General features: G+C 37.9%; 5 protein-coding genes across 5 annotated transcripts in view; 4 read left to right on the forward strand and 1 right to left on the reverse strand.

Annotated features, from left to right (window-relative positions):
- Positions 1–3,733: 3,733 nt before the first annotated feature.
- LOC125237669 lies at positions 3,734–7,660 on the forward strand. The gene is made up of 4 exons (XM_048144804.1): positions 3,734–3,753; positions 4,582–4,754; positions 5,801–6,006; positions 7,517–7,660. Exons 2-4 carry the CDS (start codon positions 4,720–4,722, stop codon positions 7,621–7,623), a joined length of 348 nt encoding a protein of 115 aa, XP_048000761.1. The 5' UTR covers positions 3,734–3,753; positions 4,582–4,719; the 3' UTR covers positions 7,624–7,660.
- A 3,529-nt stretch (positions 7,661–11,189) lies between these two features.
- On the forward strand, positions 11,190–13,738 carry LOC125237754 (kxDL motif-containing protein CG10681). The gene is made up of 3 exons (XM_048144927.1): positions 11,190–11,396; positions 11,983–12,156; positions 12,576–13,738. The coding sequence occupies exons 1-3, from the start codon at positions 11,257–11,259 to the stop codon at positions 12,862–12,864; spliced, it is 603 nt and encodes a 200-aa protein (XP_048000884.1). The 5' UTR covers positions 11,190–11,256; the 3' UTR covers positions 12,865–13,738.
- Positions 13,739–13,810: 72 nt separating this feature from the next.
- Positions 13,811–15,529, reverse strand: LOC125237755 (ubiquitin-conjugating enzyme E2 T-like). The gene is made up of 2 exons (XM_048144929.1): positions 15,220–15,529; positions 13,811–14,867 (listed from the first exon to the last, which is right to left on the reverse strand). The coding sequence occupies exons 1-2, from the start codon at positions 15,473–15,475 to the stop codon at positions 14,647–14,649; spliced, it is 477 nt and encodes a 158-aa protein (XP_048000886.1). The 5' UTR covers positions 15,476–15,529; the 3' UTR covers positions 13,811–14,646.
- Positions 15,530–16,041: 512 nt separating this feature from the next.
- Positions 16,042–27,124, forward strand: part of LOC125237891 (oxidative stress-induced growth inhibitor 1-like) — a 61,853-nt gene continuing 50,770 nt past the window's right edge. The window contains exon 1 of the mRNA XM_048145128.1: positions 16,042–16,233. The gene's annotated coding sequence lies outside the window, so the exon portion shown is untranslated. The remainder of the gene's footprint in view (positions 16,234–27,124) is intronic.
- LOC125237892 (EF-hand domain-containing family member B-like) lies at positions 18,209–20,291 on the forward strand. Its single transcript, XM_048145131.1, has one exon. It carries the CDS (start codon positions 18,238–18,240, stop codon positions 19,804–19,806), a length of 1,569 nt encoding a protein of 522 aa, XP_048001088.1. The 5' UTR covers positions 18,209–18,237; the 3' UTR covers positions 19,807–20,291.

The following is a 27,124-nucleotide window of genomic DNA, read 5'->3' on the forward strand; positions in this document are numbered from 1 at the left end:
GGAGGCATGCGTGGGGCCGAAGCCAACAGCACAGAGGCCCTTTTAGACATTTTAATCTAAAGGCAAGGGATACACGTGGCGGATACCATCCCCGAGCGCACAATATGATACAACCGGAGATGGTCCCCGCCAGGTGCAAAGACTATTGCAGTGCAGCACTTTTGTGCTGCGATGGGAGCTAAGGTCATTGTTTTGAAAGTTGGATGAACTGGTTAAAGGGCTATGGGAGGAGACTATCGGACACCTGCCGTGACAATTAGTCTCACAATTGTAAAAGGCAGGCGGTGACTCGCCAACTCATTGAGTGGGCCCTGCAAAACGGCCGCACGCACAGTGCGACAACAGAGCAACACTTGAGAGTGGCTAAAAGGTTGTCGAGAGGTGAGTCTGCGGTAGCTTGGTTCCTGGTGTTCCATTCAGCAGGCCGCCGGCGTTATGACATTTTACACTTCCAACCTGGAGCATAGGTCCCGCTCTTGCGAATCCACTCTGGCCGGCCGGTTAAGGCAAGCGCAGAGGCGAGGGCTAGATGGAAGTGCCCTCTGGAATAGGGGTCCGCGGTGTCGCCACTCACCGTCAGCTCGCCACAAGCTGCCCCCGCGGGCTTATTATTATTATTATTATGAGCCTATTGTGTCCCACTGCTGGGCAAAGGCCTCCCCCCTCTTTTTCCATTCCTCTCGGTTTTGTGCGACAACTGACCAGTCTCTCAAAAAGGAGTCTAAGTTATCCCGCCATCGTCGACGAGGCCTGCTATACGAGCTGGAATTTCCGACAATAGAGTATTGTCGTTTCTTAGTCTGCTGCCTAAGTACTTGAAACAGTGGACTTCCTCAAGCACCCTGCCATCCAGGTTGATATGCGATTGATCTTCAGGACAACTTCGGGCTGGTTGTTTTAATATTTGTGTTTTACTGGTACTTATAACCAAACCAAATTTGTGACACGAAGCGTGAAGGGCATCCACATAAGTCTGGAGAGACACTATTGAGTCAGCCATAAGGCAAACATCATAGCGAACACTTTATAGCATCATAGCGAATAGGGAATACAGCCATATTTTTTATGATGTTTAAATTTTACTGTAAACTTTTTCCATTCCGGCACAGCCCTGTCAACCCATCGCCATCACGTATTCAATGACCAGTCAGATTGTGACATAAATACGCATTCAATATGCCACGATAACTACTATAATTTTAATAAAAATGCCTTTTAAATCCGCCGTAATAATACATTTGGAGACGGTCGATATGCGTAGGCTACTTTGTAAGTTGCGTAGGTACTTTGTAAGTTGATATTAGTTTTATTTTAGATGAAAAGGTTTACATAAATAGATTTATCACGTTTAAAATGTTGCTACAAATTGCTTCAATTTGTAACAAGTACGAAAAATGTTATGTTACCTATAGGTAACATAACATTTTTGGTATAGGTACCAATGATTAATACCGGCTTTAAACTCATGGGACCCACACTATCTATGCACACACTTTGCACACAGTGCTAAAGTTAAAATTTGTCTCAAAAAGCTGACGTCACCAGGTTTCACAAGGATACCTTATAACATAATAGTAGTGTGACTACTTAAAAAATACAAGTTAAAATATTTTCTATGAAAATAATTTAATTTGTTCTTAAATGATACTTTCATTTATTTACTGGCCATGGTTTTGTATATTACATATTTTTGACGAAGCCGGGAAGCGGTAACTTTGTTTAGTGCAGCGGCCTGAAATTTGACGCTTTCTGGCCGGAGGACAGAACCATTTTTTTAATAGTACATTACATCAGAGGCCGGGAAAATAAGGATTTCCGGCCAAGTGGGTATATACGGCCGAGCGAGCGTGCGAGCGAGGCCGGATAGGGATACGAGGCCGGGAATCCGTTTTCACGCCGAGGCATAGTGCTTTTCTCAAACATACAATGAAATAAAAAAAATGCTCTAAAGGACAATATTTTATGAAAAAAAGTTACTTTGCAGGCCTAGGCCTAAAAAATAATATGAAATCCCTTTACAGTCCTCTCGAGTTGTTGCGCCCAAAAAGCGATACTTCCCAGCCTATTTTAAGGAACGTAAAGACAATATTTCATTGCATGTTTGAGAAATATTCATTTTCATCTGTAGCATAATAGCGATGTGTGCTACGTCGTAGCGCGTAGCACGCTGGGGTCTACGCCGTCTACAGCTTGTTTGTTAAATTGTGCAATAAGTATTAAATAAATAAATAACATTTAATTATACATATAAGTTGGTTTGTAATACGAGGAATTTTACTTCCTGATCTTATGCTTCATGTGAATCTTTTACAAAAAGGAATAATTTGTCTCCGAGTCACAGATGAAAAGGATCACATTTCTAGCGTCCGTCTCTAAAAAAATATGTAAGTTTGCTCCCTTATGAGTCTTATGACACAATATAGGTACTATCACACCAAAAACATTCTGTAAAAAAACTAGCCAAGTCTCGATGGAGCTGTTTGTTTGTCTCTAAAACGTAATGAAATCTAGACAAAGTTGTGCCAAGTCTAAGGTTCCTTACTGCGATTTCTTTATTATTATAGTTAATGTTGTGTGACTTGACCAGTAAAGGATGGTACCTACGGTAGTGTTTGCTTCGCGCTCGACTTGGCGGGGGCACTGCCGTGTTAGCTTTTTCCAAAAGCATACTTTTCCCACACATCTACTCCTTAAGTGACGAACCGCCCATAAATCAACATAAACAAAGAAAGCGGGTAATAAACCACTTGAAAAGCTGTCTCTAATTAAAACGACATCAGTACACACGCGGCATCTGGCGCGCGCGTGACGTCACGGCCGCCATTTGCATTTTTTCCCGCCAACGGTTTGGCGCCGCGGGGCGCGTTCCGAATGTAATGCGAGATTGAATGCTATTGTTTGTGATGTTTACGTGCTGTCTGTAAAGCCATTTGCATCACTAGAAAATCGCGGCAAATTTAAACAATTAAGGCGCGATACATTCGTATTCATATCGCCAAAGAAAATTTGAATTTTACGGCCTTTTCTAGAGATAAACTTATTTGACCGGCTATATATTTTGTTACTCCAAAATTAGCGAAAAATGCATGATTCGGAAATGTTACGCTGGCTTGTGACGGAGGGAGAGTCTCATCTCAAGTCTCAATGAGTAATACTAAAGTTGGATCCAAAATTAGGCGAACTAAAATGAAGAATTATGCACAAGTAACCACATTTTGACCATCGATAGTTTCAAAAAAGGTTGAATTGACCCCAATTGGAGTGGCGCTACTGTTGCTCGGATACTTCAAATTTTATGTATAATAAATTAAATAAGTATTACTTAATGTTATTTTATGAAATCGTTAGTATTTCGCAGCAATAAATACTCCACTATCTCCAGTAGCATTTAAATTCTATCGAATATTGGACATAATTGTTATAAAATGATCCTCATAACACAATTTATTCACGCTAAACTATAATTCTAATAGGTTATTGCAATATGTCACGTAAAATCCACAAATACGTCGACATTGACGGCAGTTAGCTAAAACTAATTACAAAAGTCAGTAACCGTTAAATTGGCATTATTCGTCGGACACGGCCATGGAATACTGAAACACTGGCGATTAAACGAAAATATGGTGAGTTGGAGCTGGAAATATGTAAAATTGTAAACTATAACTAAAGCAGCCTACGTCATCACTGTCATCAGTGTCACGATCAATTTCCTCAGCAAAGATGTCATGAAATATACAGGGTGTATTTCGGGTCAGTAAGGGCAGCTATGAGATTCCGTGGTCCTACGCGAAAATGGTCTAAGGAGACCTTCCCTCGATTGCAAATTGATTAAAAATGGTATTTACAGATTTTCGAAATAACATACAAGGTGCGAGAAAAAGCGTATTTTTGACAAACTTTTTTTCACGTATAAGACCATTTTCGCGTAGGACCATGGAATCTCATAGCTGCCCTTACTGACCCGCTATCAAAATACTCCCATCCGCACGCGCCATCTTTGACATTTGTCTTTAGCATCTTTCCTACATTCGATATCGGATAATGTGAAAACGCCCTGACGTTTACGCTACCGATTAAAGTACCCACTTTAATCGACTTCTTTAATCGTTTAAAGCGCCCTCCACCAATCTTATCGCCGCGCGATGCTGCGAACGCGAGTGTGGATTCGATACGCAGAAAGTTTCACACTGGCGTTCGCGGCGTCGCGCCGCGCTACGCGCGCGAGTGTGGAGGGCGCTTATGGGGTATCGGTCGGTTTACCTATATATATTACTAGCTTTTGCCCGTGGCTTCGCACGCGTTTGAAAGAGACAAAAAGTAGCCTATGTCACTCTCCATCCCTTCAAATATCGCCACTTAAAAAACCACGTCTATTCGCTGCGTTTTCCGTGAAAGACGGACAAACAGAAACACACACTTTCCCATTTATAATATTACTATGGATACTACTCTTTGGTTTATCTACTTTACCTGTAGCGTAAATGTCAGGGCGTTTTCATAGTATCCGATATCGGATATAGGAAGGATGTATACTAAAACATCAAAAACTATTAGAGGCTCACACTTACCTCTTTTCAGGAGCTTCTTATATTCGCTGCATTGCTGCCAGTCGTTTTCAGCTTGATAAGGCCCGACCTGACGTTCGATCAGTCGAACGACCGATTTGACCTCACGCCGCTCATCCGAGAGGCCTCTTATGACCAGTGGGGGGATGTCATGGATGGAGTGAGGCGGTCTGATGGGTTAGATGGGTAAGAAAATAATTATGACGACCGGTCTGGCCTAGCGCGTAGTGACCCTGCCTGCTACGCCGCGGTCCCGGGTTCGAATCCCGGTAAGGGAATTTATTTGTGTGATGAACACAGATATTTGTTCCTGAGTCATGGATGTTTTCTATGTATATAAGTATTTGTATATTATATATATCGTTGTCTGAGTACCTGCAACACAAGCCTTCTTGAGCTTACCGTGGGACTCAGTCAATCTGTGTAAGAATGTCCTATAATATTTATCTATTTATTTATAAAGCCAGACAAGTTAGTGAGAGCTATTTTAGCAGAATAAATCGAACCGACGACAATGCAGGACTAGGAGCGAATTACGCGCAAAGATTTATAGATGTGGTGGAAAGTGGACCGATTTCTATGAAACATGACTAAGAAAGTAAGAACAATCCCGACAGTAATTCAACTCTCAAAAAAAACTTGAATCAGACACACACACAGACAAACAGACAGACAGAGAGACAAACAGCACGTCAAACTTATAACACCCCGCCGTTTTTGCGTCGAGGGTTAAAAAGCGCAAAATTCATAATTTCTACTTTTATTTTTATTTTTCAGTAAATTGGGATATTTCGTATTTGGACAGCAACTAAATTACTACGACATATATGTATGTGGGTGAATTAACTTTTTCTTGCCTGTTATTGCCACCGTGGTTACGGTCCCCTGAGTCACGCTGGTTTTATGCAAAATTATGCTACTGAAATTATGCAAGCATGTATGTAGTCCATGTTTGTAGGTGGCAAGTTAAGGAAAGTGCTTGGCTAAGGAAAGTTTAAGTAGCATATTTTTGCATAAAACCAGCGTGACTCTGGAGACCTGGGGTTCTTCAAAAAAGGAGTGTACAAGTTTCTAATGGGTCGGCAACGCGCATGTGACACCCCTTGAGTTGCAGGCGGCGCTTTCCATCAGGCGGGCCGTATACCTGTTTGCCACCGACGTGGTATAAAAAAAACCGTAACCTTGGCAATAACAGACAAGAAAAAGTTATTGACTTATTAAAATAATTATAGGTTAACCAGAGCCGACGACAATGCCAAGAAACCAGACCCCACCAAGAGGTTCATGGACGCCCTAAAGGGCTTCCAGCGCAACTTCGATTATAATCATCCAGATCTTACCGATAACGAGGACCTTGAGGAGAGTATGCAGTTGAGGAGGGACCTTGTTAGCTACTTACACGAGTCCCATGATGGCGGGAGGCGGTCAGGTAGGTCAGGTAAACTGAAAACGCATTGTTTGGCTCTGTAACCATGGCAACGCATTGTTATAACGATACTGCGCGCGTGCGCGGGAAGGCTTTGGGCAGCTGAGCTGACAGTGCAATCCTTTGCATCAAAATACGGGAACCATTGCGAATTTCACGAAAGTTATTCAAGAATATTATTAAAAACTAAGTGCATGGTCGTGGAAAAAGTATTGTATGCAATGGTGTTTAACTGAGTCAAAAAATACTCGTGGCGTTTTAATAATCCACGCCACTCGTATTTTTTGACCTCCTTTAAACGCCTGTTGCATAAAATACCATTTCCCGTTTTAACGGTCGTAATATGACATTAAATTTCTATGTAATAACGATAAGTAACATTTTTAAATCTTCAACCTTTTTGTAATGTATCCAGGAAAATCCTAGGGATAATTATAATTAGCGAACACAGCACAAGGAAACACAGCCGTTAGGAATTTATGATCAAACGAACTTCTTGAAGTGAAGTTCGATCGAAATTATATGATGTGTTGCAAGAATAACTTAATTCTACCCGCACCTGTCATACGTTTCTCAAACAGTAATGATCTACCTACATTACACTTTTAACCGCCGTAATATGACTTTCAATTTAACAACGGCGCTTGTAATAACGGCGCAGTCAGATAAGTAAGACAATGCGTCGTATAACTTTGTAAACTAGCCAACAATATACTCGTATCATCATTCATCATCATTTGCGATTAATGTAAACGAGTCTTAAATTCGAAACTGCACGCCCCGCCGAACGCTCCGCTCCGAGCGTCCACTCAGGCCTTACACTAAGCGCCAGGACTTACACTAAGCGCCAAGACTTATACTAAGCGCCAATTACAATAAGCGCCAACACTTACACTAAGCGCCAGGACTTACACTCAGCGCCAAGACTTACACTAAGCGCCAAGACTTACACTAGGCGCCAGGACTTACACTAAGCGCCAAGACTTATACTAAGCGCCAGGACTTACACTCAGCGCCAGGACTTACACTAAGCGCCAGGACTTACACTAAGCGCCAGGACTTACACTAAGCGCCAAGCGGTGAAAAGGTTAATATTTACCATGCCTTTAACCTTTAATTACTATATCAAAGAGGATCGAGTCTTATAGAGAGTTACTGTAAAAGTATAATGTGTAATCACAGTGCATAGACTGCTATCTCTCGACACAGGCTTAAAACTTTTGAACGTCAGATTTGACAATTGGCCCATATTGTTAGCTTGATATGTGTTAAAATCTCACATATGAATATTAGCGCCATCTAGCCGAGCGTCCCCCAAAGGTGTAACGCCATCTAGGCCACGATACCTTTTTCTCTATGACTTCGAGGTACGTTTTTTTTTTTCTTAGACTATCGGTCTATACGGAGTTACATATGTCTTTGACTATATGTAGCATATGTACCTATTTTGCACTTGGCACGAACTACCCAACGTGTTTGAAAAATACAAACTGACGATATAATTACCCAATTATTTTTTCAGACCAATCAGAGATAGACAGAGAGGTGCTGATTCATCATGCCGTCCCTATCGTGATGACGGTTGAGGGTATAATGCAATTGCCAAAAAATTATAATGATAATGAGTAAAAATGAGAAAATTAATAATAAATATCGTTTGTATCTTTTTGTTGTTTTTATCATAAACCTATTATTGTAGAAATCCATATTAATATTATAAATGGGAAAGTGTGTGTGTCTGTTTGTTTGTCCATCTTTCACGGCAAAACGGAGCGACGAATTGACGTTATTTTTTAAGTGGAGCTGTAGGCTGCATTTTATCTCTTTCTAACGCGAGCGAAGCCGCGGGCAAAAGCTAGTATGTTTATAAATCTTGGCTATGTTCACAGCTACATTAACTATCTTAGTTAAATATTATGAAAGAAAAAAAATAGGTATGAAGGACAATTTTTAATGTCCGACGATCCTTAGTAAATAAATAAATAACCGCATGACTCAAGAACACAAATATGTCTATTAAGTAGGTATTGGGATTTGAGTAAACTCTAGACGGCGCTGTTCCTTATTGTTAAAATCCTGAATCAAACTCGTTGTTCTTAAGATTATCAATTCTATCAATTCTGTATATTTGTGCAATTGATAATAAAACAAAGTTTTTCGAAAAAGTGGAAAATTAACGGCACGAAAATTTATAGACCCATAAAAAATTATCTCGTGCCTTCTTCTAGTGATAAAGTGGTTTGCTCGGCTATATACAGTTTTCTGTTCTGATAATGTGAGGATGTCGATATGGGCACCTTAATTAGGTACCTACGGCAAACAGTTACCATGGTACCCAACTCTTGAATAAATCACTGGATTTCAAAAACTAGCCACGTGAGAAGTAAAATAACGTCTCAATTTAATGCAATATTTCTTATCTATTCGTTTATTAATGTCACGGTTAATTTAAACATTGCTATTTCCCGTGATCAACATTTTCCCATTCACTTCTAAAACTTGTTTTACAAGCATGGGGCTTTTAATATTAGCCATTTTTATGAGCCTGGCTTCTCTAACTATTCAAAAATCTGTAAGAATAGAGGATTTACAGGGATCCCCCGAGCTTGAAGCTATTCTGCAAAATCTGATAAGCCAAGGCCAATACAGCGACGTCAAGTTAAAACTCAACAGCAATAAGGCTAACAAGAAAAAATTAAAAGACGCAACCACAATTCAATATTTGGGCGAAATATCTTCTGAGAAAGAAGGAAAGGAAGGATTCAAAAGTTTAAACAAAAAGTTGGCAAAGCTTTTAGATGGTTTGCAAGACACGGTGATGAATGATAATACGATTGACCCGACATGCTCATGTGGCTACGCCGGTAACAGTTTACCCGGAGTCATCAAATGCGAATGTGACTCCTCAAACGACAATGAGGGCGCAACTCGAGATAGAAAAGATAATATTCAAGACAAATTTGCAGATGAAGATAGTACAAATGTTAAGGAGCGCAAAAAGCAGGACAGTCGAAAAATTAGATCAGCAAGAGATAAGCTAGATGATTATATACAAATGACGAGGTACAGTAGAGACGATGATAGAGAAGATCCTTATTTTACTGATGACGACCGGTGCGGATGCCAAATTCAAAGAAGTGCAAATGATGATGAAGATTTAACACTTAGATGTCGATGCAACTCACCAAAATACTTTGGAAGAATTGGAGAGGACGATAGAGACGAAGGTTATTGGTCGGATGACAATTACTGCGGATGCTCATTATTAAGAAACACAGATGGCGATAAAGATGTAACCCATAACTTACGATGTAGATGCAATTCACCCGCAAGAATAGGTAAAGATGATTCAAGGGATGTAACGTTGGTTGATAACTACAGGTGTGGATGCAAACAGCTAAGAAATAATGATGATGACAACGATGTAACTCATAACTTAAGATGTCAATGCAAACCACCTTCTCATTCCGCTCGGGTGGGTAATAACGATGACCGGGACGACGGGTACTGGTCTGATGATAATTATTGTGGATGCTCAATGTTAAGGAATACAGACAATGGAGACGGTATGACGCACAGCTTAAGATGTAGATGTAATTCGCCAGCAAGAATGGGCGAGGATGATGACAGAGATGAGGGCTATTGGTCAGATGACAATTATTGTGGATGCAAATTATTGAGAAATCACGGTAACGGTGTAAATGACTTGAGATGTAGGTGCAATTCACCTTCTAGATCCGGTGACATTTTTTCATCCCCACGATTTAAACCAACTGATCATTTTACTTCCGTACTCTCCGACTTAAGCGACGAAGATAAAGATCAAAGCAAACACTCCAAAACCAATTCAGATGAGCACAATCTAAACAGCCTTATGAGTTTTATCCTAGACAAGAACGACGATGTTGATCTGTCTCAACTGCCTAAGGGACAAAGGCAAGTAATAATAAAACTTAAAGACATAATGCCGTCTCTTAGAAATATTGATATAAGAGAATTAAAAGATAACATCGAGTCAATGTTGTATGAAAATGAACCTTCGCTTCGAGAATATACTCAAAAATCTGATTTGGAAAGTAATTTATCAGCGAAACAAATACAAAAATTACTGAAGGTTATTGAACAGCAAAGAGCAAAAAAAGGGGCAGCAAAACATAACCGCAAGATAAATCGTAGAAGCATGCAGGAAGAGTCAGTTGGAGTACCTTTCACTTATGAATTGCACGGATTAGCCCAGGTTAACTCATAAGAAAAATATAAATCAGACATTCGCTTTAATCTTGTTTGACTAAATATAATCGATTCAAAAATTCTAACTTGGCTATTATCCTCGAATCTCTATAAGAATAAATTTAAATAAAAACCTTGACAGATGACAGTTGTCACTGTCAATTGGTTATTGTTACGTTTGTTTCATTTCACGTACATGTCTCCATCACTTTATCCATGCAATTGAAACATTTAAATTAAATAACAAATATTATTATTTGTTATGATAACAGGGGAGGCCTTTGCCCAGCAGTGGGAAACAATATAGGCTATTAAAAAAAATGATAACGTAAATGCTGAATAAGTTTGTATATTTTAATGAGGTTAATGTTTCACTTGAGCCATTTTTTTTTTTTTTCAAAGTTATCCACCCCACTTTTTTGGATTTGGAAAATTTTATGTGGTTTCCACTCGTACTCAGAATCGCGAGCTCTTTCAATCCTAGTTGCCCATAATAATATTATAAATAGATAAAAATACCCATGTTACTAAAAAAGTGGGGTGGTAGACAACTTTGAAATGAATGGTCTAATTGTTTTTTTAATATTTTCATATGAACAGAAATATAAAAAACAATGCATATAAAAAACTGTAAACAATACGTTTTCAATTTATTTAATTATTTAACACATTTATTTAAACAATCTTGAATGATAATAAATAATAGTTAATAACTGCTTTAACAATTTTCACATTTTTGTAGGTTTACCGTCTAAATGTTCAATTAAGAAATATGTCACGAGACTCACGAGCAAAGAATATAATAAGTTACATAATTATATTATATTTATAGTCACGACAGTATATTCTTCGGTCACGACCGTTAAAGCGCTGATCAAATTCGTATTCCGTAAAACGAAACACTTTCCTTAAACGTCAAACACGAGAACAACGTACGAATAGCCATACCAAGATTACCAAGAAAATCTAACAATTTATGGGGCGATCCTTTTGATGACTTGATTTAATATAATTAGTTTTATACGAGAAATCATGGCTAACGAAACGCCAGAGAGTGATTTCTCGATAGAATGCTTCCAAAACTACACAGCGCCCGAAGTGTTCGTACAAGGACTAGCGGGCATGGTTGACCAAACAGATGTCGAAACTATCATTAGAGCTCAGAAGAATATGTAAGTTCTTTTTGTTATCAGTTAACTGTGTATAACTTATAGTGGACACTGAATTCTAGTTTCATAGTACTGCTAAACCTTCCATAAGTTAAATTTAGTTCATTCAGAACATACATGAGATTTCAACAACTATGTTTGTTTACTTACCGTAATACTGTGCCTCGATTGTATGTTATTGAACCCTTCAGTCGCTACAGGATTCTGTAATAGAATGCATACACAATTAGTATATTTTAAAATGTTGCCTAATGGGCAAGAAAATCAATATTTATCTTTGATTAATTTAGGACTGCCATAATATAAAAGTACAAAAACAAAATAGATTTTGGAAGAATTATGTAGAAATATATGAACACAGGACCTTAGCTTCTTAATATTTTTGCATTTTTACTGTAGGTTTTTGTTAGGACAATTGTTTTATACATCAACATCAGACCAATTGGTATTCGTTTTCAATCTACAGTAAAAGAAAATCTAAAATACCCGTATCTACATTCTCACCATTCATATCTTATATACTCTTTCTACTTATTATCAATAAAACACACAATACCTTGTACCTTAAAATGTATCTCAACCATTACAGGCTTCAACGCTTTGAGAAGACCACGGAAATGCTGACGAACTGCAACCAGCTGTCAGCGAGTCGGCTGCGCGCTGCCTCCACCGAGTTCAGAAAGCATACTCAGCTGTTGCTCGAGATGCGGAAAGATCTGGAGTTTATATTTAAGAAGATTAGGGCTATTAAGACTAAGTTGAGGTAAGGGTGCTTAAATTTTTACGAATTTTACTATGACACTGAAAAAAAAAGAAAATATATATTTAATGTAAACGAGTGACAACAACAGCAAATACTGTTATTGGTCGCTTTAAAATTAGTATTTAAGTAATTTTGGATAAATAAAAAAAAAATAGTATAACTATCACACAAATCACACAATCTAGATTTTACACCGTCACTTTAACAAACATCTACTGTTCATCGGGCTTGAAGCCAGTTAAAAATTTGTGTAACAATCAGAAATGCTAATCCCAAGATGAGATTAAAGCTCGGTTTTAAGACACCAAAGGCCCTGTAATCATTTAAGCAACACAGTATAGAGAGGCTGATAAAGAATTTTCGACTTCTGTTTTATGTGGAATATGATATCTGCTGACTGTGTCTTTACATGCTTTCAGCACACAATACCCAGAGGCCTACAAAGCGGCTGTGAATGTCTCACTAGCCAACAAAAAACCCATAGACGAAGAAGAAGAATTCAAACCGACTGAACCGCACACAGAATCCAAAATGGTGGCCACTGTATCCACGGAAACCTTGAAACCGACTGTCAGCGAAGATAAGAAGAAAAAGAAAGAGGTTAAGATAAAAACACCTAAAGAAGAAGTTAAGAAGGTTAGGAGTAGCAGTTCAAGTGAGACGGAGAGTGCTAGTTCGGGGGACGACAGTAGTACGGATACAGGATGAAATTAGCGATCTTTGTATATAAATTAACACTTTCGCAACCTCGAACCCTGCCTGGTGGGCACTCGTGAACTTTGCTCAGATGCTGGAGAACCCGCTGGGCGGGTTCTCGACATACAAGCGTGCGTTAACAATTACAACGGTCCTGATGCAGTGCGCCATTATTGTCTGGTAGTGAATGTGTTAAAACTTAAAAACAATTAAATAATTGGATTTGTAAGACTCATAACTTCCTGGGGTTCAACGTCCTAATACTAGGACAAAATACCTACGATGAAATTTGGATCTACGTTCAATGGAATTGCTTTTGTATTGCTTCGTTCGATTTTCAAACTGTTTTCTAGTACCATTGATTCAAATTTGGCAATTTTTTTGTATGGTGGGCCGCTAGAGGTTGGCGTTTTTGGTATTGCAAGTTTGGTGGTGAGCATAATATTCATGCTTAGTATTATGAATTACAACCAGTGTTGTAGTCCATATTTTAGAAAAAGCTAGAAAATATTATTTATAAATTATTTCTAGTCTCAATGCACATTGAAAGTTTCCCTGTCGGGTGTGTATTTAAATGTTACTTAGCTTACTGTAATTTAAAATAATTCATATCATCAAAATTGCTTATAATTATGTACAATATTTTGGATAACAAAACTATTTAACTATTCACTAAGCCAAATTCCGTAAATTGTTACCTACATTAATGGAATATCATCTATATTCTAACCAATAGTAATGATTGTACATAAATTTGCATATGATGACTTTAAATAAATCAGACAGCAATAATAAAACAATGATTTATTTACTAATATAACACAGTTACCAGCTGAGATATATTGTTTACAGAATCTATGCTAACTTATTTTAATAAAGTTGTAATATTAGGCGAATAAGTGTTTTATTTTAAATAAAAATTAAATATAAAACGTAAGTTTTAAGAGATTAAGTCCCGTTTTAATTTAATAATATGAGTGAAAATCGTGTTAGTTTAAATCAATATACAACTGCAACTAATATGCAAGTTGCACACTGACTGCACATTTTACATACAATTTGCAGTCAGGTTGAATCCCATCTATAATTTAGAGTATGCAACTAAGTTGGTCAGCGAATTTTTTGTTGTTCAAATTCAGTCTATGGCTTAGTGAAATTGCACATATGAGCACTCTTGACACTCTTCATACTAGCCCATAGACTGGATGTGAGTGATTAAAAATTCATCAAGCAAGTTTGATGCCCGTGGGCGCATACCCTTAGCCCTAACATCAAAATAAACAAACATGGCTTTCCTAGATCTACATTTTGTGACATCTGGGAAAAGAGAGATGGCGCTTACAGCATTATGAATGATGTTCGTATACAAATATGACGCCGCAGCTCGTAAGCGCCACCAACAATGAAATGAAAGCATTTATTTCGGACAACACTACATCCGTATTATGTTAGTAATAACTTAAAAACTAAACTAAATATACGTTAGTAGAAAGTACAACTACAATTATTGGACTGAAGATGCAAGGACATCCAGTGTGTGAGGATAAGGCTGTCCAGCCTCTCAATAAGGTCCCTTTACCCAGATAAGGGCACATGAACAGATGCAAACATTACAAGTTTTGTGATGATTTCTTACAAATACTAAATATAGTATATGCATATGTAGGCAACATGTGCCAATTCAAAGGATATTTCATATGTGCTTTAGCTCAATAAGTACATGCTCAATACTAGTCAAGCTAACTAAAACTTCACATACATAGAAATAAGTGATATTTACCACTATTATTGATATTACAACTCTACAGCATGTTTATCAGTGTGGAACCTTGCATTCTCCATAAATTTATCAATGTCATATTTATATTCATTTGCTACATCGAGCATCAGCGGGTCATCAGGGTTTGGGTTGGCAAGTAACGTCTGTATAGAGATGAGCAGGGTTTCTAGAGTTATTGTAGGCAGCCACGCTCCTTTGGGTGGCATTTTCAACATGTCCATACAGATACGACCACCTGTAATCAATAATATCTATTTTAGAAGTTTTAATATGAGTACCTGGGCGACCAAGCTTTGATCAGAGTTCAAGAACTCGAAAACTAGCGCTTCCTACTAAGACTAAGCTAGATCGATTTTTTTACCACCAAAAACCCCCACAACAAATTTCGGCGAAATCGTTAAAGCTGTTTCAGATCACCGGCATACAAAAATACCTCGTAAATATTATATTTTACAAGACTAAAGCTTCTTACATAGTTTACAATTTACATTCATACGTCAGCAGTGGTATTGTTCAAAATATCAACACATTTTACACCTTATGTTCCCAAAATCAAACAAAGAATCACAGAACTTTAAAACATCTACCTTTATCAATATTCGGGTGATACACTGGTGTTATGAATTTGACGATAGGCGGCTCGAATGGATACTTCTCTGGAATGGTTATAGTAAGCTTGAACGAGCCGTTTTCGTATGGGGAACCCTTGGGCCCGAGCATTTTAACCAGTAACACATCATACTGATCTTCTTTCTCCGGATGGCAATTCACGCCCCAGGGCGGTTTTGATTGGAAAAGTTTTACTTCACGAGCTAGTCTAGCAGTGCGTGCACTTGATATCATCGTTTTTATTTAGATAAAATATAAAATAAAGACTCGTAGTTCGTAGAACGACACAACCAGCGCGCGATATAATTTGGATTTAAATGTCAATGTCAAAATTGTCAAATTTAAACTTTAAAGTTGCCTGTGTAAAAGATAACATTACCTTAATAAAAAGAGAAAATTAAACATAATCGTTTCATACTTTTGTCTTTTAAGTAGTTGATATTACAAATAAATTGCTATAAATTTTAAATGATACTCAAAAATTATTAACATGTGAAATGAAAAAACTTTATCGGTTTACTGTTACCAATTTAATAATATTACATAGTTGAAATTACCTGTATATTGGGCAGAGTATCTTACCTGGCAACTTTATTCATAGACAATATTCCATTGGCAATGTTACTTTTGAACTAAACTAAGCAAAGGAAAATCTAACAGCCACAGAATTCAAACCATAGACAAATGATCGATCGTTCCTGCCGCATCGTGTGAAACCGATCTAACAAATGTCAAATCAGGAGCTGTCAACAGAAAAGGACGAATACGAATAGCGATTAGCGACAGAAACACTTGGCGAGGTACGGAGATTGCTAGCTTCGTATAGCCGTAAATTCGATGTTTATTTATTCTGACCTTTAGCTACACAAAGCTGTAAGCCTTATTACCATTAACTTTACCGTAAATTATTCTTATGTAAATAATTTAGTCTGTGTGTGAAATTTAGTGTTAAACCTGTGCGACACCGGACTGCGTTCGAGTCTCACATTTTGGTGAGTAAAAACATTTTTTCTGTATCATAAACTGTATTTTACGTATAAAAACGTTATCATTAAAAACTACAGCGTGTTAAGTTGCACTATTGGGCGAGTAAAACGTGTTTTTTATGTGTGAAAAGAGTACAAATCGATACCGACGTAAAAAATGGTTTATTTTTTCGGGCTGTATCGATCTTCGGTGCATGTGGGCCGGCATGTTATGGGTAACGTGAGAGGATGTTAGTGGAGTCATAACACATAATAATGTCGATCGAGGAATACGAGGGCCTCGCCTGGGGGCGTGGGAAGTGTCGCATACATTATGGCTCCACAATTTCGGGTACACTGTACACAGACTAATACTATCTTAGTAATGCCTTCTACAACGTCTGCCGTATTATCTACAATATTCCACATGGGTACTAACCATAATTTTTAGATGTCTCTGTTGACAAAATGTCATAGGTCAAGCCAGGAGTTCATGATGTCTAACTATTAGGTTGTGTATGTTTCACCATAAGAAGTTTTTGACAAGAGACTTATATTGACATGTAAACCTGTGCTGATTTATCAGACTAGCAGTTGTAAATATGCCTAGTATTTAATGTAGTCACACAAAACTAAAGGGATATTCAATGCTCTGTCTTACAAAGATATTTTGAAGTCAAACAAGGATGGAAGTAAAGTTTAATGGGTTGTCACATTGTGCCAATAATCAACTCCACAATCCATCATGATGAGTCACGCATGTTGAAGGCCTCCTACACCTGAAGGTGCCTCGCCTCGTCTGCCAACAAACCATACTCTGGGAAGTTTGGTCTCTGAATAAAGATTTCATTATGTAAAGAAAAGGAAAAAAAGACTTTTTTAAAGAAAAAATTGTAGATATACTCTGTCAAACAAGTCTGTCAGTAAATAAGAACTAAGAAAACTATAGGTATCCTTTTCTCTAGCACCCTAAAGAAATTGATGCATATAGTTTTCTTTGTTCTTATTTACTGACAGACTTGTTTGACAGAGTTTAAAAACCAGTTTGGAGGTAAAAACTTGTTTTAAACAGAGTTACAGTCAAGTGTAAAAATATGGGTGTACACATCTTACTCAAAAATATGTCCCATAGCACCTTAGTCAGGTGTAATAAGAGCGTAGTACCATATTTTTGAGTCAATTTTTTTGATACTTATTTTTGCACTTGACTGTACATTATTTTAATAAAATATGTTAAGCTTTGAGCATTCAGATAGGAGTTGCGTTTAAACTTACCCGTCTGCCAAAAAAATTAGCCAAAGGGTTTACTTTACATTATACATTTACTTACAATTAAATTACTACTGCATGCTACTATGTTTGGAATCTAAACTTTGCAAGCGCGCATCCAGCTTCGTGCCCAGGAGGGGGGGGGGTCACGTGGTCTATTTGTGGAGCCTCTAACTATTGTCGAGACGATAAGGCATATATCAGATGGGAACTGTACAACCAATTGGAACCCTAGGCCGCTCTATAACCATGTCAAAATGACAAGCAGTAAGAGATTTCCAAATTTCTTACAATCATGTCACTATGACATAGTTCTACAGTGGCCTAGGGTTCCAATTTGGATGAACTTTACACGGAAGTATAACTATCACATCGGTGCGTCCGTATCGCACTTACAATAGCTCATGACCGTCGCTCTCAATAGCCATACCAAACCCAGTCGCTGAAGCCGAAACCGGCCAGGATAAGATGATGATAATGATGATGATGACAAATAGTGCGAAAAGGACGGCCTGACGATGACGTTGTATCGTTTATCACGCGACCGTGCTTGCCTGCCTGTTCTTTACAATTTTATTGACGACGTATTATCGTAGCAAGGAGTTTAAGCCACGCATTTATAGCTATAAATGAGCATCACAAACAACAATCGATTTTTTTAAACAATCTTTCACATCACTCAAATGTCAAACGTCACTCACCCGTCAATACTAATGTCATTTTTGTAAAAACATTATACAATTTAAATAAACGTATTTTACAATGCCTATCGATTGTCAAAGATCTACTTCCGGGGGTAAAGGGAACGCAGGCTTCTTCATAGAGAGGGACCCTAAGGTCTGCGCTGCCGGCATCCCCACCGCGCAGCCCGACGAGAAGGCCTCCCAGTCCCTCCAACACTACCTACTGAAGGATGAAGCGGACTCCCTTCTTAGTGACGCCGTCCACCCGCCGCCACCTCCGAAACCTTTACCCCCTCTCAGACACCCTCCGAAGCTAGACATGCGAAATGCTTACCACGGACTTGTAGCCCAACTTATCAATCCACCCCCACAAACGAAGTACCAAGTCGTAGCCGACAATCTAAAAGATACCGTGTACGCTTCTTACTGGACGAAGAGTCTCGCGCAGTCGAAGGACCCAGTACCTATGCTCCCCGAGGGCTTCGATATAGAAAACACTACATTTGGCAAGAAGACCAAGTATCATGGAAGTTTGTACGACATTGTCATGCCTAAAGTTCCTTTACCTGACAAAACTCGGCCCGCTAAACAGTTAGCTGTCCAAACTGACAGGAATTATTGCAGGCCGCCTTATAACCCGGATTTAATATACGGACATAAAACAAATGTTGATAAAAGAGGCAGGTACGCTAAATGCTGTCTCACCGACGATAAAGTCACCATTGGTACGAGCGGCCGCGATATTGTTAACAGTGTTTTAGCCGATTACCAGGATTTTTCACAGTCCAGATTAGGACAAGCTCTAACACCGTATAATAATATTAATGAACTTCCTGAAGGACACGCTTTCGGTAAGCTCGGTCGTCCCGGCAGCGTCGTGGAATGTTTAGCCAACTGCAAAATTAACCCAGAGAAGGAATACTTTAAGAAATGCTTTACCCATCTTAATAAACTTAGAAAGATGCTATCAACTCGCTACTTACCTACTTTCTTCGGTAATTTCTATTTGGGGCTCAAATTCTTTGATAAAGAACGCACAGGATGGCTTCCGAAAGACGTAGTTTACAAGTACGCTGGTACAAAATTCATCAGATTCGACGCATCTTTACTAGAACCTTTACTCTTACTCTGGAACGCTTTCGACGGGGAACAGGTTGAGTACAAAACTTTCGTCCGGGCCTTAAACTACACAATACCATCCGCAGAAACACCAAAGCTGCCCGACTTCCCTGACGTGTGCATAGATTACAGAACGACTTACACTGAGATGGTGAAGCCAGGTCAGCCCCCTGACTGCTCGCCCATGGCGGGGCTTCCATCTGGAAGGTACTTCGACTTGGATTACCCGATAACTCCAGAGTACTACTCGAGAGCTGATAGAGCGTTGCTTCCTCAGGAGACGGATATGAAAGCCTGCGTGAACCCCAGTGTTATGACGCTGTTTCACGTGAATCATAGAGATATGTACGCGAAACGAGAGCCAGAACTAGTTCGGAGAGTTTTCGAGAAGGCTGGGGAACAGTTTACTGATGAGAGTTTTAAGAATATTTGGGAAAAAGCACAGAAGTATCACTCTCAGGGTTGGGTGTGTTTTGAGACGTTTAGACGCGTTCTGGAGGAGGAAAGACCAGCGGGCGTAGCACACTAGTGTGATAAACTTTATTGCATCGGTGCGTCCTTATCGTAGTGTCCCGTTCGTTCGTCCCGTATCGTTTATCACGCGACCATCCTGGCCTGCCAGGTATTAAGGATTAGAAAATTTTATCTTGTCATATCAACTGATCACGTCCCCAATAATCCATATTATTTGCACTAATTGAGGTATTTGATCGATCGATTAACCGACTATCTAAAATCGCATATCATTTGTAGCAAAGTCTGTTAAAAGTCTCTAGATAAAGACTAATATAGACGACGCTGTGTTATTAAAAGCGAATTTGCAGATACATATCGATTGAACTAAAAATGTTGCCAATTTTCTTTTTGAAATCGTATTCGTTTTCTAATAATTTAGTTTAGAATTGTTTATTATTTGTAAATTAATTTACTTTTGACAGGTTTCATTGTTACGTTAATATAATGTTTCTTAAAAATATGTTATTTTATTGAACACAATCTTTAAGCTAAATAAAGTAAATTAATGTTATATGGCAGGTGTTGTACTGCAAGATTTTTTCTACTAAATCGCTACCTAGTCCAACTGGTTTCGAGTGATTTTGGTAATAAATGTGCTAATGTCAAATAACGGACAAAAAAGTGAAACCAACAGCATTATTGAATTTCTTTGTACTTTTATTATTCTACGTGTATATAATATATATTTAATTATACTATTATAGTAGACGTTTGTGCATTTGGCTACATACCCCGTACACTTAGTTCAAGGGCGACCAACGTAATCAATTATTCAAATCATTTTAAATTTGCCGAATGGAATTAAACAAAAGGCACGGTGTCAGCCGAACGGCCTTGGTCAAGTACTTTTAATAAAATTATTAACTACGCATTACGTTACGTATGTTTTATCTTTATAGTTAATTATAGGTTCTAGAAGTAGAATCTTCTCTACGTTCATTGAGTGTAGTGTTATGAAGCAACAATTAATAAAATCAATCATGCTCAAGAAATGAAATATGCCACTGTTTTGCTAATCTTGGCACAAGTTTTGCATTACTATGGATATTTTTGAAGTTGTTAATTATTCATATTAGACAATATTACTCCGTTAAAGACAAATAAAGTCTTAATAAGCTCGTTTAGATAGCGCCACAGAGCTTTTGGTTGAGGCTCGACGCTAATATTAATATTTAAGGATTTTAAGGGTCAAAAGATGACTATCTTAACTTTTTAACCGTATGTCGATAGATGGCATTAAATGCAACTTGACTTCTTTGACAATAATTCTCTAGATCTACCTAGGGTTTGAGATCCGGATATCCGGATATCCGAATTATCCGGATATCCGTTGAATTTCAGATCCGGATCCGAGATCTCATAGGATCCGGATAAAACGGATAATACGGATCCGTGAAATATGGGTAAATTTTACTCGAAAATTCTTTCTGGCGTGGATAGAACGCCAGAAAGAATTTTCGAGTAAAATTTATGAATTATTTCCTGTATTTTGTCGCCTAAAATGTTTATTCACATTTATTTAATTCAAAATTAAATACTCCAGAATATCAAGCTAGGTTTGGTACATTACGCCATGCGATGAATCCATAAAACTATATGTTAACAAACTAAATAAAATGAACAGTAAATCATTGTTTTTAAAACTGCTTTCGTTTCTAACTGGATGCATCCCGCAGGAATAACGATAAATTATTAATTTTCTATAAAGCAGAAACGATTGCCATGGATGTTCTTAAGCTTAATGATGAATTAGAGATCATGGAAGTAATTAATATAATTATATACGTAATTATTTTAATTATAAGCTCAATCCAGATCCAATTTTTTTTGTATTTAATAAGATGGGAGGCAAACTAGCAGACAGGTCGCCTGATGGTAAGCTATCACTCCCGCCTATGGACACCCAAAACACCAGAAGGATTGGAGGCGCTCTGCCAGCCTTAGAGCTTCACTGAAAAGCGACAGGCAAATATCAAATGACATTTTGCACATAAGTTCAGAAAAACAATCTATAACTAAATATGTGTAACATAGAATCGTCCCACGATAAGTCTGCATAGATTTTAATAGCCCCGCCTCTGCAAGGGTTAAGTAAACGTCATAATTTCATCAAAGTTTGACGTTTAAAATAACATCTGCACTGGCGAGGCTGTGAAAATCATTGCAAACTTATCGTGGGACGATTCTATTTTACACGTCTAATACGTGTAATGCAATAAAATTATATCATTTTACCTTTTTTCCTACATCTGCAATTTCGCATGGATGTATTTATTGGCTGTGGTTACGGATAGACGCCTCAGTAAAACAGAGGTATTAGTGAACACTAAATTACCCTGCATTTAAAGCTTATGTATGTTAAACAAAAATATTGGCCTACTGTTAATGTTATATGCTGTACTGTACAATGGGAGTGATATTAATTGTGTTCGCTTAACTTCAAACTCGGGTAAATTCATTCTGCTTTTTTTGTATAATTATCCTTAAAACCGAATCGATTTACGCGAGTTTGAAGTTAAACGACACAATTGTATGTTAAAAGTTCGTCTAAAAAGTTAATGAAGCAATAATAGACTATATTTATGTCGTTTTGTGAGTTTAAATTATTTTATTTCGGTAACAGCAGCTTTGATTTGACGAAACCCCTGTAAAAAGTGACCTTTTCAACACGGATCCGTTTTATCCGAAATATCCGGATATCCGGATCCGGCAAATCTTAAGATCCGAAATATCCGGATCCGAAAAATCGGCGGATCTTGCAAACCCTAGATCTACCTAATACTATAAAATTTAATTTTAATTTAATAGTAATACTGTTTTCATTCACAAGCTGCAAATTGTAGTTATTTGTAGAACGACCTACCATTCATTATACGTTCAATTTGCGATCCTTGTTGGCTCTATGTTCAACTCTCCTCTGTAATCTTGTTGCAAATGAACATGATTTGTGAGAAAAATAGAACAAAATTGAAATAACCGAACCTTAAGTACAGTCAACCAATTGGAACCCTAGGCCACTGTAGAACTATGTCATAGTGACGTTATAAATCAGAATGTAAGAAATCTCTTATTGCTTGTCATTTTGACATGGTTGTAGTAGCCTAGGGTTCCAATTGGTTGACTGTACATATTTTTGCACTAGTGATCTTATAAAATATTTTTAGAACCTCATAAATCTCATAATATGTATTCTCAAACCTCCCGATGAACCTCGATGAACTACAGTATGGGGTCCCTCAAAAAAGGAGTGTACAAGTTTCTAATGGGTCGGCAACGCGCACGTGACAGCCCTTGAGTTGCGGGCGTCCATAGGTTACGGTGACCGCTGTCCATCAGGCGGGCCGTATACCTGTTTGCCACCGACGTGGTATTAAAAAATACCTAAGAATACATAATAATATACGTTTATTTCAGGCTAAGGGCCCATAAGTTAATTACAGTAATTTTAAATTAAATTCAATAAATTAATTAAGTACAATAAAACATAGTATACTATGAAATAAGGCCAAGCATTATTTGCCTCCATTTATTATGAATATAGGGCAATCAAACCTATACGCAAACACTTCCAGGATAGCGACGCTAAGAAAAAACGTATAGATTCATGTTTCTATCTATCTCTCGGCATCGACCTAATAAACTAGGGTAGTTTAGATCAAACTTAGATCGATGTCTATCGCACACATAACCATATTTATTTTGAAACAGTCGAGCCGGTGTGAATAGAGTTACATGTCAGCGATATAATCGTGAAGTCAGCAATAATCAAAACAAATACACGTGTGATTGAACTGTAAACAAACAGGCAGGCAAAGACAATAGTGTTTAGTTCAAACATTAGTAAAGTTGTCAATGAGGAGGCACACTGACATTTTATCCCGCGCCAGGCGGCGCCTGTGCAAGTGCCTAGGCATGTCACTGTTATTCATATGTGTGTGAGAGAGAGAAAACATATTATCATCTTCTAGTTTTCACGTATGAGTTTTTTTATCTGTGCAATGGACTAATAAGGTGGCTAATATTGTTACAGTAAGACTTACATAAACATACTTAAATAGTAATATACAACAAGCCAGATATATAGTATCAAACCAAAAATATACAGCAATTATAAAAACCACAGAGTAAAAATAAATTGCAATACGATCACTAAAGGAGATATAGGTAATGTTCTTTAAGCATTTTTTTTAAAACAGAAAGAGATTGAGCCCGTCTAATGCCCGGAGGTAGAGAGTTCCAGAGTCGAACAGCGTTGAAGGTAAAAGAGGAGTTGTAAAATTTTGAAGAAGAAGATGGGACAGACAGAAGTAGACTGCGGGACAACCTTACAGAATTAAGGTAACTAAAACGCCCCTTGAGATACTGGGGAGTTGTAGGAAGGAATAATTTGCAGTACAAGAGGGACAAGATATGAAAGTTACGACGATAGCGAATAGGGAGCCACTTAAGAGCGTTATAACATTTCGGCGTCGGGCGAAATTAGGTATTTTACCCGCCGCGCGAGCCCAATATGCCGACCCTTTCTAGCACGTCTTATCACTCGCTCGCACTACAATAATGGACATAACAATCTTGATCCTTTCTATGGAATTTTGATAACAACCACAATCTACTATCTCGATATAAACTTTTGATTTCTAATAAACATTATTTTGTACGAAAATACTAGAATGTAGCGCAAAATAATATCAATTATGTTAAAATTTATTTAAAAAATTAATTATAAAAGTAGATCCCATCCCAAATATTTGCTTTTGTTATATGAAAATTACTGTAATGCTGTATTATGATTACCTCTGTAATCCATTCCTTTGGAATCGGTATAATATAGATTCCTGTAATATGGATTCCTCGGTAATCAAGTACTTAAGTAATCTGAATTCCACTTTACTTCGATTCCAGGCTTATTACTTTACTTCTATATGTCACTCAAATTGTTTTTGGTTTACATGTCATTCCAGCATTTTCACTTTCACATTTCAAGTGCATATACCACGAGTATAGGTTTTCGGGTGTGCTGATTTAAAAATTAATGACCGATTTGGAATCTGACATTGCTGACTGTCACTTTGACACAAAAGTCGTCATGGGTGTCGTAAAATTGGTTTTAGGGGGTGCTGATTCCAAAATTAATGACCAATGTGAAATCTGACATTGCTGACTGCCACTTTGACACAAAAGTCATCATGGGTGTCGTAAAATAGGTTTTAGGGAGTGCTGATTCCAAAATTAATGACCAATTTGGAATCTGACATTGCTGACTGTCACTTTGACACAAAAGTCGTCATGGGTGTCGTCACTTCGCGTCGCGACTTTTATGTCAAAGTGACAGTCAGCAATATCAGATTCCAAATTGATCATTAATATTGAGATCAGTACCCATGAAAACCTATTTGAAGACACCCATGATCACTTTTGTGTCAAAGTGACAGTCAACAGTGTCAGATTCCAAATTGGTCATTAGTTTTCAAACACCCTCGGATACCTATTTGACGACACCCATGACGACTTTTGTGTCAAAGTGACAGTCAGCAATGTCAGATTCCAAATTGGTCATTAATTTTGGAATCAGCACCCCTAAAACCTATTTTACGACACCCATGACGACTTTTGTGTCAGAGTGACAGTCAGCAACGTCAGATTGAACATTGGTCATTAATTTTGGAATCAGCACCCCCTAAAACCTATTTTACGACACCCATGACGACTTTTGTGTCAAAGTGACAGTCAGCAATGTCAGATTCCACATTGGTCATTAATTTTGGAATCAGCACCCCCTAAAACCTATTTTACGACACCCATGACGACTTTTGTGTCAAAGTGACAATCAGCAATGTCAGATTCCAAATTGGTCATTAATTTTGGAATCAGCACCCCCTAAAACCTATTTTACGACACCCATGACGACTTTTGTGTCAGAGTGACAGTCAGCAATGTCAGATTGAACATTGGTCATTAATTTTGGAATCAGCACCCCCTAAAACCTATTTTACGACACCCATGACGACTTTTGTGTCAAAGTGACAGTCAGCAATGTCAGATTCCAAATTGGTCATTAATTTTGGAATCAGCACCCCCTAAAACCTATTTTACGACACCCATGACGACTTTTGTGTCAGAGTGACAGTCAGCAACGTCAGATTGAACATTGGTTATTAATTTTGGAATCAGCACCCCCTAAAACCTATTTTACGACACCCATGACGACTTTTGTGTCAAAGTGACAGTCAGCAATGTCAGATTCCACATTGGTCATTAATTTTGGAATCAGCACCCCCTAAAACCTATTTTACGACACCCATGATGACTTTTGTGTCAAAGTGACAGTCAGCAATCTGAGGTACTACATATTTGTAATCTGAAAGTAATCAAGTCAATAATTTCAGTTATTTTGAAGCGACTATGATTCCGAATTATTGGTAATAGTAATTATTGTATAGATGATTAGTGATTCCTTTACATGTAATGGTAATTTACCGTTTCACTTGATTACATTACAAGTAATCTGACACCCAGTAGTGGATTACAAAGTAAAATCAAGTAATCGTGTAATCCGGAATCGATTACGATTTCCCCATCTCTGAGTTTAGTTATATGGTTCATTGGTACTGGTGACCACCATCTGGCTCCATCATCAGACCCTGAGTACCACCTCTTGTCAAAGGTCTTGTTGAGACGAACCCAACGAGCCTAAACACGAAGTCGTTTACTTACATGGTTCACTGGTACTGGTGACCACCTTCTGGCTCCATCATCAGATCCCGAGTACCATCTTGATGTGTCTTATCATCTTGACCGTATTGTATTTTTACATATTTATCATCATAACGTTGTAATACTTTAACATTCAAACATAACAAAATATTACAAAAGCAAATATTTACGGATCTAGGATCAAATTCGTTGGTCGCTGTTTACACACACACAATGCGAGGATAGCCCGTGTATAAACAAGGCGTCCGACCCACACAACGATAAATATTCTCGACGTTTGCGATCAAAACTCGGAGAGCGAAGTGACATACGTCTCACCTTTACGAGCTCCGGTGCGGCACTGAAATCGCAGGCGTCCGTCGCCGGTCAAATAGCGACAGGAAGGCTAGTTTTCAAAAAATTGGCAAAAAATCATTATATAATATTATAACGACAAATGGATAACAGCAATTTAAGCAGATTGTACAGATTATTTATATACTAAAATAACTTCGATAACATGTAGATTTTCGGAGAAATGATCACTTGTTTCAATGTATTTTCAAGACAAAATTGAGTTCGTTTTACTTTCAATTTCTCAATTTCAAAGGATTAAATGATAAATATTGTTTAATGGG

Source organism: Leguminivora glycinivorella, chromosome 22 (assembly GCF_023078275.1).
Source record: "Leguminivora glycinivorella isolate SPB_JAAS2020 chromosome 22, LegGlyc_1.1, whole genome shotgun sequence".
Classification (NCBI taxonomy): Eukaryota; Metazoa; Arthropoda; class Insecta; order Lepidoptera; family Tortricidae; genus Leguminivora; species Leguminivora glycinivorella.